The following is a 16237-nucleotide window of genomic DNA, read 5'->3' as shown; positions in this document are numbered from 1 at the left end:
AAACCCTGTTAGAGCTTGTGAAACTGAAGTTGTTTTCTCCCCTTTAGGAGAGATTTTGGATGAATAATATTTTTTTAGCCAGCAGCGCCGATTGGCAGGAGCTGGCAACTGTCTGGTCTCACCTCTATCTTCACGAATCTCCCATCCGCCGATTCATTTTCACATCTCCTGCTGTATCTCACTCACTGTTTCCTATTCCCTTTTATTTGATCCACAACTGCCAGTTTTACCCTCCCTCCGCCCATCTCTCTCTCCCTCTCTCTCTGTGTGTGTGTCACTGTATGTCGATTAACCAGTCATGGCAGTGACATGTGGAATTTTTCATTACCTCGCCCCGGGGGCACCATGTTGTCTGTGCCTGTGTATCCTGCTGCTTTTTTTTCTTTTTTTTTCCACCCCTGCCTTCTCTCTCCCTCTCACACTCATTCTCTCTCTGTGGTATTATTCAGAGTCAGCCACTAGCGAGCTGTGATTTGTTGTTTGTTGTGCAGCCAGCTACATGGGGCAGCAGTAGCTGTCAGTGACTGATCTCCTCTCCATGGCCTGTCATCCCTCCGGCTCTGGCTCCTACACCGTGGTGATATTCCCGCTCAGGACCAGCCTCCACAGCCTGGACGCACTTCGCTTCTACCTATGGGTGAGGAGGGAGATGATGGTGTGTGTGGTGTGATACCAGCGTGGTTCTGACTTTAATCAGTCACTTCTCACTGTGTCTTGCTGGAGTGTTTCTCCTGAGTTAGTGATTCTTATCAGCGCCCTGTGTGTACTCATGTGTGTCTGATTTGTGTCATTAGGCAGTTTGTTCACGTTTGCTCAGTATATTTACATGACCTCTTCTATATTCTGCTGGAATGTGGGACGTCTGTTATGAGCAGATATGCTGTTTTTCAAAACTTTTATATTTCAGCTTGAACTGATACTAGAAGGAAAATAAAAAGAATTTCAGAGAGAGGTCTGTCTCCCTCCAGGTTCACGTAACACACACGTGATAGATTTGCGCTAAATGGCAGCATTCAAAGCAATTCCACACATGTACACATCTCGCTGTAAGTGCAAGCAAGTACAAGCCGGTGGGGAGGGTTGTGCCAAAGTTCACTGACAGCAGAAACCCCCGATCAACACATGTGTTGATACAAGAGATCAACACATGTGTTGATCGGGGCTGCAGCTGCTTATTATTTTCATAATCAATTGTGTAGAAAATGTCAGTTTCCCAGAGTCCAAGGTGACTCCCTCAAATTTTTTTTTTTTTTTTTTTTTTTTGCTGTTCCACAGTCCAAGATATTTAAGTAGAAAATCTTCACATTGGAGAGAATGTTTCCCTAAAACTTATCTCAATAATTTATTATCAAAAGATTGTCGATTCATTATCTGATGATTTAATCAATAAATCAACTCACTGTTGCAACTCTAGTCATGTCCATGCAGTGCTTCATCTCACTTAGAGATTTTTTACTTACTCCCAAAAGAAAATCTAAAATTTAATTTTTTAATCTATAATCTTAGATTGTATGTTCTGTAGATTCTATTCCACAAAACGCTGTTTCAGAGCTGCCAGAAATAACATTCTGTCAGAGAAAATACTCAATTATGTATTTATTCACTTTTTGTTGGCCTAAAAGTGATCACATTTTAATATATCTGATCTAAGTGCCACAGTGGCAGCCACAGCCCTGCAGAAATACAGTGTTTCTGTGTCATTCAAACAATAATACAAAAGTGTTTGTTTTCATTGAATATGGATATTAATATAAGGAGTTTCTTTAATCTGAAGTACATTTTAAGGAGTCACTCTGGTCATTCTGGGCTCACCTTAGAATAGTGTTTAATGGGAGAACTGAATTATTCATATAAATCCAAATCAACATTTCATGCTGTATATTGAACTAAAACACTTGCAGAGTCATTCTGTTTTCACTCAGGTTTTCCATCATGTCTGCGTGCTGTTTTGGAGATAGCGTGGCTGCGGTCATCCCACTGACACATTCCCACATGTCAAGTCCGCTCCTCGCAGCTTCCCGTTAAAGGCTCAATATAACCAGGTTTCCACTGGCTGTAAATCTATGATCATAAAAAGTAGCTGTCAAACAGTAACTGACAAAAAAAACAACAGTGATATATTTAGATTGTTTTATAACATACAGACATACGGCGACAAGGTTAATGCAGAAAAATCCTAAAATGGAACTTCCTTGAAAATTTGATGAGTCAAATGCGTCTAATAGCCTGTTAATCATTCAATAGTGATGTATCAGTGTCATTAGTTTTTAATGTCATCCTAAACTAGCTCGCTGCTGACCTCACGATGCCACAGGTGGATCATCACCACCACATATTATGATTCCCTGGCTGCTGTAGCACCGTTTCTCTGTGTGAGCCTGTTTAAAGTGCGTGAAATCCAGCTGAGCGTAGACAATAGAACTAAAGGCCTCCTGCTGCTCTGTAGATTGGCTCCGCTCATGGACAAAGCCTTGGGGCCTCTGGAAGACAACAGGCAGCACTGTGCCAGTCATGCTGCTTTACATCAGGCTGAAGGGCAGGTTGCTGGTGGTCAGGCTTGTTTAGTCAGCCCCCACACCCCCGCCCCCACCCCAACCCCCATCCCCCCCTACACACACACACACATACACAAAATACATGTGTACTTTGTGCCATCAAAATACACATGTGAACATACACGTCCCTAATGAAACTGGGTATATCATCAATCTTAACATTTCTGGTTATTTTTCAGGGAGTTTTGGGCATTTTTTTTTTTTTTTTGCCTCTGAGAGTAGAAATATGACAGGAAACCACCCTAACAGTTTTTCAATTATTTTTGTAATTATCCAAAAATGGGGTTTGGAGGTTACAGGGCAAAATGTAATGTTTTCACACCTGATCTAACTGTGCTCCTCCTGTTTCAGATTAAGCGTCTGAAGGATCTGGAGAGGGAGAAGGATGCTCTATGGTGTGGTATGGAGATTCTGGAGAACACTCGCCTCTGGTACCTCCAGCGGCTGGAGGAAAACCGCATCCGACAGGACGACATCGAGACCAAAAGTGGGCCTGGCTCCTGTCAGGGAGGCGCAGCTGAGGTAGAGAACATTGCTGAGGATTAGAGCCTCATTGACTTTACTGACCTTAGTGCCCTGTGTGTTCCAGTTTGGTCTATAAATATAGAGATCCCTCACTATCCACAAACTGATTGGTGAGCGAGCTTTAGTATTTCTACTCACTTCACCATACACCCACTGAAAGCTATTCTGGGAAAGGTGATCACTAGAAACACAAGAGGTGACTAAAAAAGACTAAATCAAAGCTCTTCAACTGCTGTGTTTTATATGACATGGTAAGAGAACCCAGAGGGCGTCATCAGGAGGCATCTTTGAGACTAATTGGACAATTGGACAAAGCCATAAAGTTAGATTGGGGTTGAAAGTTGCATTAGGCCTGGATGTGCAGCATACAGATTTTGTTTTGTCACTAGATCTAGAAATGGATGTGAACATAATAAAAAAAAATAACCTACAATTAGAAATTCTAATTCCTCATCCTTGTAAAAAGTAGCATGTGAATATCATCTTCTCACAGATACCTCTAGATTAAAAAAAACCTTGTTTCTGGCTCTTGTCTCTCTCCAGGCTCGGCCCTGCCTCCTCAGGTCTCGTATCCAGAGGGTAAACGGCTCTCTGGGCTCAGTGATGACTGAGCCCAATGTCATGAGCAGCAGCAACCCCTCTCTGCCCGAAACAGTGGCAGACAGCGACCTCCGGTGGCACAACTCAGTACTGACTCAGGTAAGGATAACAGAGCAGGTATTTAATAGTTTCTAATGGTCAAGAAGGTCAAGTAAATTGATGTAAACTGAATTTAAACTAAATTTTACGGGTTCATACACAACTTTAAAGGCCTCAAGATACAAAAATTCCTATTTTGTATTCATTTCTGTTATCAAAGTTATATAAGAGTGCATGTTTTTGCATGTTTTTGTACTTTTGCTTCAACTGATTGGTCTGTTTGTGTGTGCATGTGATATGGCCATGAATATCTTGGTTTGTCTTTCTGTCTTTGACAGGAGGTGAGTAACAAAAATCGTCAGATCTCCATGTTAGAGCTGGAGAGACATGCTCTCCTTGAGCAGCTTGATGAACTGCAGGCCTACTGACCACCAGCTACACAATCACATAAATACGCACGTCCTGCCCTACAAACTTACATTTCGTTGTCACACAGTTGATCACTTTCTAACTACTTGTAAATATGTATTTAAGTGAATAAATTACAGTTAATGATGCATTACGTGTGTCTATGTTTTTCCTGTTCTGTGAACCAGTGTTTGTGAAGGGCTGTCGCTGATGAATACCTTGACTGACATAATGACTATTGGTGTCATGACTCACAACTGACTTTGTCAAACCCAAGCCCTGCTGTCATTTTACACCATTAATTAACTTAATCTAATAATTAGAACTCATAATTATTGGCATATGTTACATTACCAAGAGGCTAAAATTGTAAACAGTTTCTACACTAGTGGTTCAATATATGAAGGAGGCCCAGGGTTTAGAAGAGATGAGATAAATACTTCAGTTGGTGTAAAGTAACTAAGTACATTTACTCAAGGTATTTGAGGTATTTGTACTTGAGTAATTTCCCTTTTTATGCTACTTTATACTTTTATTGTACAAAAGTCCATGGGGAAATATACTTTTTACTTACTTTACACAGCTGCAGTTACTTTTCAAATTAAAAGCTTACATACAAAAAATATCATCAGTTTATTAAATATGATATTTGTTTATATACTAATCTCCCAAAATGTGTATGAAGCAGTTAGAATTAGCTCCACCTTAAAATTAAAGTACTGTTAATATGTTGATGCATCAACAATAATGATCCAGTAATACCTTCAAACACTTAATGGGGCCCTTCTGTGTAATGAGTACTGTTACTTTTGATACTTAATATACATTTAGTTGGCAATAATTATGTACTTTTCCTTAAGCAAAAATTTTAATGCAGGTCATTTACTTTTATAATGTGGTATTGCTATGCACATGCAACACTGTCATCAACATGCCGTATATTCAAATCACTATTGCATGGTGTCTGGCAATGCTGAAAAAAATCAGTTAAATCCCAAACTGTGTATATGGTGATAAACACTGTGGCATTAATGCAGTTAAATGAAGTTTGCTTTTATAGTGAGACTCCAGTATTTAAGCTTTTCTGCAGCAAACAGAGGAAAGCCCAGCATCCCGGGGTCCTGTAACAACCGGTTCTTCCGTTTCCTCCTCTGCATGAGGGCTCTCTGTCTCGACACGTAGTAGCAACCTTTCCCGGTGGTCCCGCACTGATCTTACTTCATCTGATAAACTTTATCTTGCCCAGTCATCGTGCATGTATAGCAGGAATTTTTCTCTCTCCTGCACTGCACAAATAGGTAGCCTTGCACACAGTAGAAACCATTCGCAGGCTTAATATAGAACCCAAACATGTGTCTGACACCCGCAGAGGTATTCTCCGTGTTGCAGGTTTTATAGTTCCACTTTTAAACCAATCTTTACTCCATTTTGCTCGATTGTTCCACTTTTTTATTTTTGACCTGTTTTCATTTTTCATGCTTCGTATCCTTAATCAGGACCTTGTTTTGTGTGACCGTTCATACAAAGTGATTGTGCTGTAATTGTCCCCGAGTGTGTGTTTACTCTGGGGCCCATGGCGGCCCTGTGTCTGATTGGAGATGTTGTTGTTAGCCTGAACTTCAGTGCCTGGCCAGAAACTTGCAGTCATTATGGGAGAAGGTAAACAGAACGGAGAGAAGACAGTGTGCAGTATGAGGGCACTTTGTTGTATCTGTTGTTGTGTTGAAGACGACAAGGTTTTGTGCAGTTTTCCTGCGGCAAACGTTGTGACAGATTCACGAAGCTGATAGTGCTGGAGGGTTTAACACATGTGAGGTAATTCCAGAGATAAATTAGAATTAGATTGCAACAATTCTCCAAAGTTATAAACCTTTCTTCTTCTTCTGTCTTCTGTATTAAATCACATGCATGCATTAGCAACAACTCTTCCAGTAAAGTAGAGCGATGCCTGCAAGGAATCTGAGCAGGAGTCCGATTAGAATCAGCCTGTGTGCATCAGGAAAGAAAACATCCATTAAGGCAGAGGCTTTCATTTAAGTAGCTTCATGTTCCCTATCTTCAGTGCCACTGAACCATCAAGCCCAGGGTACCAGCACTTGGCTAATTATTGGGTCTAATTCACAAACTGCACAGCCAAACACCTCTTGCTGAGGGTTTGTCATGCCTTCATGCCTGTCAATGCCATTCCTCCATACTACCACGGTTCACTTGAGCAGCACTCTGCCGGTCTCTCCACATCCCTTTTGCTTGTATACAATATCATGTTTATTTTTTAATTTTTTTTCCTAATTTGTGGTTTTGGTATTACAGTAAATCAGAAAATGTTCCGTGCAGGTCAGCGGAGGTGGGAAGCATAAACACACAAATAGGATGGAAATTAGGTGTTTTCGGGGGGCTCCTCTCACGAGGCTGAGGGCTCCCTGATAAATGCATTCCTCAAGCTATTAGGAGAAAAAAACTTCCTGGGGACCCTGAGATAGTAAAGTGAGCAGGTGGTCTTTGAAGAGCACTCAGGTAGCTGAAAACAAGGAGAGAAACTTTCTTTTGAGGAGACACTTGTGGTTTGAGATTTCAATTTCTGTGCTTTGGAAACCGGTCAAGCCTGGATTACCGTAATGTAATGTTCACTTCCATAACATGACGTCTTGCTCATAGAAGAGATATAGCAGTAATTAATGATTTGACAAAAATGGCTGCATTACATTTGGGTAGATCTGGATCTGAATTACTAATGTTATTACACCCACCCATGCTTCTCCTGCTAGTCAAAAAGGAAAAGGCCTCTGCGGCACGGATAGAAACTGTAGCATTATCCAAGATCGTATTCTCTTCATTGCAGTAGGTTGTCTGATTTTACAGCAATAGTGCAACATCATAATGTGTAGGTGGACTAGAGAAGTTAAGATGAACATTATGAACTCGAGTCGCTCGCTCATTTGGTGTGAATGAAGCACATGCATATGACTCTACGTGTCACATTAGGATCAGTGGGGATCTAAGAGGATAATCAGTCCACTTTAAAGGGGTAAATTCAATCATAAAAAATATTTCTTTTGGATTTATTTATGTTATTTATGTTGTTTTTGCGAACATGTCACATGTGTTGATCTGCACATATATGTGAATCTGAAATATTTAAGTTGTATTTTGTACTGTTGAAAAGCCTTTCCACTGTTCATTTGCATTGAAACAGAGTCAATAATTGTAGATAATTATAAGCTCACAAGATTTTAATACAATACAAAAAAAATAACAATTTCCCCAAAACAATGGCTTTGTACACTGAATTCACTTTCAGTATTCATAATGAGGTGAGGTTTCCCTGCAGAGAATACAATTACCCCTGATACTTATTTTGACTACAGTCTGTTTACGTGGATGTACAGGAAAAAAAAACCTCAGCATCACACACAGTCAAACATTGTTCACTGAAATAACGTGTTAGTCACCTTGTTGATGACCTTCATGAGGCCCACAACCACCAAATCAAACTTCATTCAAATGATATTAAACATATTATTTCTGAAGGTCAAGAATGAAATTCCAAATATTGATCAAGTATTATTGTTTTTGCCTCTAATGTCCACCTGGAAAAAACAGTTTTTCCTGCCTCCCCACATGTAAACAAACTGTTCGTGCTCAATGTACGGACTGGGAGTTTCATGTCACATCTTTACTGTAAAAACCTGTGGTTGTTTTCACTGTTCTTCTTGTTTTTTTTCATTCAGTTTGTCCTTTTAATTACACTTAATTATAACTAAGTGTTGCGTAATTCATATGCAGCATGTCATACAGAGAACGAGAGACAGTGAGAGAGAGCTAGTAAACAATTTCCCCGCCGTCGCTGAGGCCAGTTTTGGATTCTCCGTCACTGTTGCACTCTGTCCTCTGCGGCAGCGGCGCACGGTTGCGCGCATCTCCAAGCGACATCTCCATCCCGGACACGTTCAAGTCCAGCAGGCTCTGCAGGTGTTTGATGTAGTCAATAGCCGCCCGCAGAGTCTCCACTTTGCTGAGCCGTTTGTCCTCAAACTCCTGCGGCAGGTGCTCTCTGAGCCGCGCGTAACCCTCGTTTACGCAGCGCACACGGTGTCGCTCCCTCTCGTTCCTTTTCCGGATGAACGCGGGCTCGAAGGAATAATCACACACACCGAGAGATCCGTGAAAGGGGAAATAGGATAGCCGTCTGTAGGGTAACATGTGGCCGTGCACAGGGTCGAGGTACGCAGCGTCTAGGTGGAAGGGCAGTCCGAGTCGAAGCGCATCTTTGTAGTGCGCTCCGGTCTTGTCCATGGAGATGCCGTGGAGAGCCAGCGGAGGGACATATGGAATATGCTCCATCAACTCCTTGTTGTGATAAGACATATTTCTAAAAAGAAAAAAAAATCCAAAGGGAGACAATTTTATATTAAACAGTTAGGAAGCAGTAAAATATGCAAATTATTCTGCACCAAATAACCTACAAAAATTTCTACTCACCCTGTCAGAGTCGCCTCTCAGTCATCTCGTGCGTTGTGAAAGAGTCGCCACTTTAATGTTAGATATGACTGTGACCTTTTAAAAGTCTACTGTCTTCGATCAGGACATAATCAGTGACAGCTTGTTTGTGGGGGTTTTAGGCTAACGTCAGGGTGGGTGTGATCCGGGGCGGGGATGTAGGCATGAAACTTTTTCTCATAAAGATAAAACTGTTTACGTAACGTTTTCTTCCTTCCGTCGAGACAGTGAAGCGGTTCTCAACATGAAACGTGCTTGTAATAACTGGCTTAACTGATGCTAATAAACCATGGAAGAATATGCATAAGGATAGATTGTGAGACAATTCTCGGGATAACCCATTCGATCCCAGTTCAGTAGATCAGTTTATTTAAACTGTGCTTCATGCTGTGAATGATCATTCAAGGTAAACACAAATCATACGTGCAAATAATCAATTGCTGAGCTTTCTTTTATTCAACTGTAAAGCCACCTGTCATTTGTGTCTCCCTTCAGAGGCAGTTGCGTCATATTGTTTCACATTTCACATTATATTTTTCACTATAGGCTATCACTGATAGATGGTAAAAATATCTTTATATTTCCTTAAATATCACTTTTTATTTTTATTTTTTTCATCGCTCACATTCTTAATCAAATACATCTTTATATTCATTTTTATGTCTTACACTTCAAAGATATGGTAAAGTAATTCCTAACAGCCGATATAACCTGGGCCCCAGTGAGGAGAGCAGTTTGGACCGTAGAGGACATAAAAACTGACCTGTGATCAGCCTAAATACTCACATGCCACCGCGCATGCGCAGTGGAGCGGAGCGGTATGCTGTCATGGCCCCTTTCATGGAGGTATTGTGCTGGTATGTTGTTATTTTTAAGGCATCTTCCCTCCCGAATAACCAGTTTTTCTGCTGTGAAGCTACACCTCCGCATGTGAGCAGGAATACACTAACTTTTGCCAAGCTCAAACCTCAAAACTCTGACTATTGTCTGTTTTGACGATGTATGGAGACGTAAGTTAGCAAGGCTAACGTTAGCAGTGTGACAAACTGGTCAATGTTTCGCTAACTAGTTGCAAACCAGTCCTTTTAAATATCTAGTTAACTGTCATTTTTGGCTGTTGAATAAGAGTTCTTTAATACGCATAAAGGATGCCTGAAGTTGTTTCATACCAGGGCTTGTATTTAACAGGGAGAGAAATAGAAAAGCACCTTTCGACAGGACACGGATACTGATGGACAGTTGTTGAATTCAGGTAAGCTAATGTGGCCAGTGTCTATTTATATGCTTTATGTGAAATCCTGAATATTCACAATTTCCTCTGTAAAATGTTGACAATAATCTCCTGTACCGGTCCCAAGATATCAGAGCCAAAGTTCACGTCTTATAACTGCAGACATAAAACACAACGTTGTTATGTGATGATGCTATTTCCCCAGGATGAATGACATGAACCTGAGTCCTGTGGGCATGGATCAGCTCAGTGTGCCCTCAGTGAGTGCCAGCCACCTGGGGCTGCCCACCTCACCCACACACAACCCCATCCCCACCCCAGGTATGGAAGGCATCCCCAGGCTTGCTGGCTCAGACTGGGAAACGCATTAAACTAAAAGACTTTATTTTTCCTAACTGAGTGTGAAAAGACTCAGCATGACTTATTCAGTGACTTACCTATGCAGATTATGGTCATGGCAGTGTGTTTCGATTGTGTTGTAAACTTTCTTTCCCACCTGCCAAAATCATAGAAAAACTGAACCCTTAACTACTGCATTATAGATGATGACTGGGCTTTAATATGTATAATGTGTTGTGCTTCTTGGCTAAATGAACAAAGGGCTATCCCTTTATCCAATGCATTATATTTTCCACTACATTGTATTCTGCACACTCGTCCCCAGCCCTCATTCATCTGTTCATTTGAATTATGGTTTAGGCATGCCGGTGGCCATCCCCAGCCTGGGTCCTTCCCTGGGCTCCCTCCCTTCTGCTCTCTCGCTGATGCTCCCCATGGGTCCACTGAGTGACAGAGGAGTGATGTGTGGCCTACCGGAGAGGAACTACTCTTTGCCACCTCCTCCATACCCCCACCTGGAGAGCAGCTACTTCCGACACATACTGCCAGGTGAGGCACTGTCTGTGTGTGAGATATATCAGTCATTTCTGTTGAAATTCTCAAAGCAGTTGGTTGGATTCTTATAGTTTGGACGCTTGTTTAAGTCATCTTGCTGTGTGTGAAGGGTAGCCTTCCTCCTGTTTCTCTTTCGGCTGAAATTATTTTGGTTAATGAAACATTTATGCACGCTACTCAGTACATTAAAAATCACACTTCGTCTCTCTTCACTCTACAGGTATCCTGTCTTATCTGGCAGACCGTCCACCACCTCAATACATTCATCCCAGCAGCCTTAACATGGATGGGACCCTGTCTGTGACCAGCAACAATCCCTCAGGTCTGGACCCCTACAGTGGCCCTGGAGGCCCACTGGAGCAGGGCCTGGTGCCCATGGACTCCAGACAAGTCAGTGGACAGGGAGACCTCCACCAGACAGGTGCTCATGAACTGGACTCTACAGGATTGGCCATGGAGTCACGTGTTAGCAGCCCCATGTCCCCTGACAGGATGGGAGAGGAGCTGGCCAGCATGGATGGAGTTGGGGTGGTGGCGGTGTCTGACACCCAGCAGCAGCTTGGTGGTGGAAGGCAGCCTCAGTCGCATGAGGGCCTGACTGGTGTGGACTCATCCGGTGGGGTGTTGCCCCTCCATGGGCCCCCTGTGCTCGAACTACCAGTGGTGATGGAGCAAGATCATATGGGGGGTCGAGTTGGTAATGCTGGGGGAGGAGGAGCAGGAGGACTCGGGGAGCAGCTCCACTCGAATGGGGAGCTTAACTCAGGAGTTGTCAGTGTGGTGCTCACTGGCTCGATGGCCAGTCAGGGCCAGCTGGAGCCGGTGCCTCTCCATGGACACTCTGGGATGGGGCTGGAGGCAGTAAATGTGTCCCCCATCACTGCAGAGGTGTCACTGGGGCCAGAAAACAACCTGGTGCTAGTGAACTCCACCTTGCAACTTGAGGATTCTACCTCCAACAAGGAGAACATGGTCACTGCCTACACCATCTGTGAGTCTGTATTTTAGTTCCTTCGAATGTTTAATAAATGAATATACCAGTGAATAAATCTTTTGGAAATACTTTCATTCAGCAGTCATAAGTGGTCATAGAATTGAAGTGAAATGAACATGATTGTTAAAGGGCAGTGACTCAAATAACTCACCTGTGAAAAAGTTTTGTGCTGGTGTTGTGTCTACTAGGGTGCACACTGTGTGAGCGCTCATATACCTCAGACTGCCCAGAGCATGGCCCAGTCACCTTCATCCCTGACACGCCCATCCAAAGCCGAGCTCGCCTCTCTCTGCCACGTCCACTGTGCCTGCGCATCTCAGTGGCCGATGAACCACTTGGTAAGAGAATAAACTCCCTTAAACAAGGGTTTCTGTGGCAGTTAGAGCAGGATAGAGCTGAGTCATTACTCTGTGGACTGATATCATGTTTATTTTTAAGAGAGAACATGACTGGCATATCTGACTCTTAGTCTGTTTTTTGTTCCGTCAATCAAAATGTCTGTTAATCTTGGTGAGGCCGCTCTGGATTTAATCCTGAGCTGGAATTTTAAAACGAGTATAATCTTGCAATTTGTGTAGAGGCAAAAAGCATTCAATTTCAAAACGTTTCATTCCTGTATCATTAATAGAACAGAATAAAATCATTTTTAAGGCTCACACAAGCTTTTACACACACAAACTTTTTGGGACACTGTGTAAGGGCTTTAACAACGTAAAGGCATTTAGGATTTATCAAGATGCCTCATGGAAAGAACAACTTGGTAGACCATCAATTAAATTGCTGGCAAAATGTGCTTACTGTAGGAGTTTTTGCACGAGATGTCATTCCTCCGAGGACCTGCTTTGGACCAATGGTTGGCCAGCACTGTAGCAATGTCGATCTGTCTGATTGGCCGGAAAAGGATGCGCCTCAACTGTGGAAGGTTAGTACAGAGGCTTTAGTTGGACCGTGATTTTTGTGGTCAGCGCAAAACCACGCTACGTAGACGAGGATGATGAGCCATATTCTCTGTCGCAGATGTATCACAACAACGTGCTGGAGTTCTACATCGTGACAACGGATGAGAACGAATGCAACTGGATGATGTTTGTCCGCAAGGCAAGGTATGACACTGAGTAGCAGCAGTGCTTGCATAAAAGCAGCTGCCACAGTGAAAGATTGCTGACAACAGTTCACATTGTTTAGAGCAAAAAAAGAAAAAGACCATATGAGACACAAAAGTGTAATTTAAGTTTCCTGTCCAAACAATCAGTGCTTGTCCAAGCCAATAAGTTAATAAACAGTTCTTTATGTGTTGTGTATATTTAGGACTCGTGAGGAGCAGAACCTGGTGGCGTACCCTGCCAATGGGAAACTGTTCTTCTGTACAACCACAGAAATCCACCCAGACCAGGAGCTGCTCTTTTATTATAGCAGAGACTACTGCAGGATGATGGGTGAGATGACAGATGAGTAGCTGTGATTTTAAGGAACCCTCACATCACTTCTTACATGGTAATCCATAACTTGACCGTTTCCACCAACTTTTATTTCTCCACAGGTGTTCCTCAGGTCCCTGAGGGCCAGATCTGCCAGTGTGGCAAAGAGTGCTCCTCCTTCTCTGAGCTCAAGTCTCATCTAAGCAGCCATAACAGCAACCACAGCCATAACCAACCTCCACACAGCCACAGCCCGTCACAGCAGGACCACTCTCAGCAACAACAGCAGCAGCAACAACCGCAGCAGCAGCAGGCACCGCAACAAGAGCAACAACCACAGCAACAGCAACATTCTCACCAGGAAGAAAAGATGACCAATGGGACCTCAAGCTCCTCCTCTTCGCCATGGCCCTGCCACGCCCATGCTGCAGGACAAACGAACAATGACAACAGCGGCAGCGGCGGCAGCAATAATAGAAACTCTAATAATGTTACCTCCAGAGCGAAAGGTCAGGGCCATGTGCGGGAGAAGAAATTCAAGTGCAGCATGTGTTCACGGGCTTTCATCACATCCACCAAGCTCAACGTGCACTTCATGGGACACGTGGGGATGAAACCTCACAAGTGCGAATACTGCAGTAAGGCTTTCAGCGATCCCAGTAACCTCAGGATGCACCTCAAGATTCACACAGGTATGTACAGGGATAACGGAAGTATAAACAGTAGTCTGGAGTTTTGATTTTGGCAGCATCTGCCTTTCAGCTGTCATATGAACCCCGCAGTTTTGCCTGTGTCTTCCCTACAAGCCACGTAAAAAAGACACATAAAAACTTGTCAACGAGATTTGTTTGAAACTTTGTGGCAGAGAGTTTAGATGAGAAGATCGGTACCATTCACGTATCTGTGCATTGAAAAATTGCATTTCCCCGTGATACCCAAATTTTGCTTTTGTTAAACCTCTGAAACTCCTTTTTCAACTCACAGGTCAGAAGAACTATAGATGCACGGTTTGTGAAAAGTCGTTCACACAGAAATCCCATGTGGCATCACATATGCTCATCCACACCGGTGCAGAGAAGCTGAAATGTGACCTCTGCGACCGGGCGTTCATCAGGAAACATGACCTGAAGCAGCACATGTTCTCTCACACGCAGTATGTGACTTACTTATTGTATTCTAGATAAATCTGCTATTTAAAAAAAAAAAAAAAAAAAAAAAAAACATTTTCAAGTCACCAGACTAATGGCTTCAGCTGATTGTCGTATTGAGTGTATTGTCTCTGAGAACTGATGTTTCCTCTTCTTATTCTTGCCCTTTCCCACCACAGTGAGCGCCGGATACAGTGCCCAAAGTGCAACAAACACTTCCTCAAGACCAACCACCTGAAGAAGCACATGAACTCTCACGAGGGCCGCAGAGACTTTGTCTGCGAGAAATGCCACAAAGCTTTCCTCACCAAATACCACCTCACCCGTCACCTCAAGATATGCAAAGGGCCCAAGACGGAAAGAGCATCCCGTAAGGAGCAGGATGTCGATGAGGAAGAGGAGGAGGAGGAGGATGAGGATGGCAGCAGGGGAGGAAGAGGAGGAGGAGGAGGAGAGAGACTGGTTGACTCAGCCAATAATGAAGACTGTGGTTTAGATGTTGGAGGATATAACTCTGAAAAGTCCCTGTCACCCCCCCATTGACACCACTGTGCCTGTTGAGATGTCTTGTTTATTTATTTACTTTTACCACAATACTGATGTTTACCTCTAGTTTTTGCCAAATATCATTACAACAAATTTGAACAGTATCATCTTAAATGATCAGTTAATTTTAATTGCCACATTTTTCATAATTGAAAATGTTTTCCTTCAGTTTCTCACAAGCATAACACTGCTGCTAAATATGATCAAGCCAGTTGGTAAAGATCTGACTGTATTTGTACAAAGCTATTCTCTCTTTTTCATTTAACTCAGGCCTGTGCAATATTATAGGTTGATGACATTCATATAAGCTATCGTTCATTCATTGTTATTCCTTAATCTGATCTTCCTCATTCAATAACACAGAGTGAATGTTTGACATTCATTTGTAGTTGCACATTAATGTCAATTAAAATTTATCATGCCATATTTTTGCATTGTAGTCCTGATCATATGTAACTGCTAAATGGCCTGTGCTTTTACTCCTTATTTATGAATAGCAGGATTTTTTTATTTAAATTGTCTGTGTGAATGGAAGTGAGCCCCTTGAAAACAGGAATCTGGGCATTATTGTCATAGTCCTCATTGTGTGAATGGTGATTAAATGTTAAAATAATGTTATAGCTCCATCCTATCTTTTGCATAATGATTTAATAAATGAACATTTACAGCTCTTTTATGTTGTTGATTGATAGTCTTGATAGAGTTAAAGTATAACTTACAATTTAACTTCATAACTTTGATTTTTTTGTCTCTACATGGTGATCATAGCTGACCCATTCTCCTTTATATTCAACACATGATCACCCATCAGTAAAACCATATGGGTAATTACAAAACGGGGAAATAGCGCCCCCACATGGCCATGTGAATGTCACACTTCACCTAGTGTCTCGTGAGTGATACATAAATTATGTATGACATGAGATTGTGACTGGTTTAAGCATTTAGCATTTCACTGTTGTAGGGGGTAAGTCGTAACAAGTTACTAAATTTAAATACATTTTTGTAAGCTTAGTTCAAAGGGTCACCAAATAAAATGAGATAAGATCATCTGAGGATAAAATGTCCTATCTATATACTTAAATAAAGCTGTCAGATATATATAAAATATTACAAAATGGAAATACTAAAGTAAAGTACGAGTACCAAGAAACTGTGCTTAAATAAAAGTACTTCAGTAAATATATTTACTTACTTTCTCCCACTGACCAACTGTATAACTGTTGGAATTGTTATGATAATAATATAATAATATCTGCAATATTTTATCATATAATGGGTGTGCTCAATTTATTTATATATTTATTTTTTATGGTATGTATTTAAAAGAGAATTAGCGCTTTAACATTACAACCTAGCATTTACTGCTAACGGAAGTAGAT

The 16237-nt window shown here is 42.0% G+C and overlaps 3 protein-coding genes across 6 annotated transcripts; 2 read left to right on the top strand and 1 right to left on the bottom strand.

Moving 5' to 3' along the window:
• The first annotated feature begins 388 nt into the window (after window positions 1-388).
• Window positions 389-4268, top strand: sapcd1 (suppressor APC domain containing 1). The gene is made up of 4 exons (XM_022749732.1): window positions 389-637; window positions 2907-3077; window positions 3624-3779; window positions 4058-4268. The coding sequence occupies exons 1-4, from the start codon at window positions 539-541 to the stop codon at window positions 4145-4147; spliced, it is 516 nt and encodes a 171-aa protein (XP_022605453.1). The 5' UTR covers window positions 389-538; the 3' UTR covers window positions 4148-4268.
• Window positions 4269-7345: 3077 nt separating this feature from the next.
• LOC111224977 (achaete-scute homolog 4-like) lies at window positions 7346-8704 on the bottom strand. The gene is made up of 2 exons (XM_022749694.1): window positions 8607-8704; window positions 7346-8496 (listed from the first exon to the last, which is right to left on the bottom strand). The coding sequence occupies exon 2, from the start codon at window positions 8490-8492 to the stop codon at window positions 7947-7949; it is 546 nt and encodes a 181-aa protein (XP_022605415.1). The 5' UTR covers window positions 8493-8496; window positions 8607-8704; the 3' UTR covers window positions 7346-7946.
• Window positions 8705-9419: 715 nt separating this feature from the next.
• On the top strand, window positions 9420-15443 carry prdm4 (PR/SET domain 4). 4 transcript variants are annotated; one of them, XM_022749408.1, is made up of 12 exons: window positions 9420-9470; window positions 9813-9876; window positions 10061-10176; window positions 10555-10743; window positions 10970-11740; window positions 11932-12081; window positions 12547-12665; window positions 12761-12846; window positions 13052-13179; window positions 13284-13853; window positions 14146-14314; window positions 14489-15443. In XM_022749408.1, exons 3-12 carry the CDS (start codon window positions 10062-10064, stop codon window positions 14850-14852), a joined length of 2661 nt encoding a protein of 886 aa, XP_022605129.1. In that variant the 5' UTR covers window positions 9420-9470; window positions 9813-9876; window position 10061; the 3' UTR covers window positions 14853-15443. The 4 variants fall into 4 exon arrangements, with proteins under 4 accessions (XP_022605129.1, XP_022605128.1, XP_022605127.1 ...); XM_022749407.1 differs by having other exon boundaries at window positions 9436-9481; XM_022749406.1 differs by having other exon boundaries at window positions 9447-9634.
• Window positions 15444-16237: the final 794 nt, after the last annotated feature.

Source organism: Seriola dumerili, unplaced genomic scaffold, assembly GCF_002260705.1.
Source record: "Seriola dumerili isolate Sdu_G_001 unplaced genomic scaffold, Sdu_1.0 BDQW01000138.1, whole genome shotgun sequence".
NCBI lineage: Eukaryota > Metazoa > Chordata > Actinopteri > Carangiformes > Carangidae > Seriola > Seriola dumerili.
Note: the sequence above shows the minus strand (reverse complement) of the source record. Positions and strands in the feature narration are given on the sequence as shown.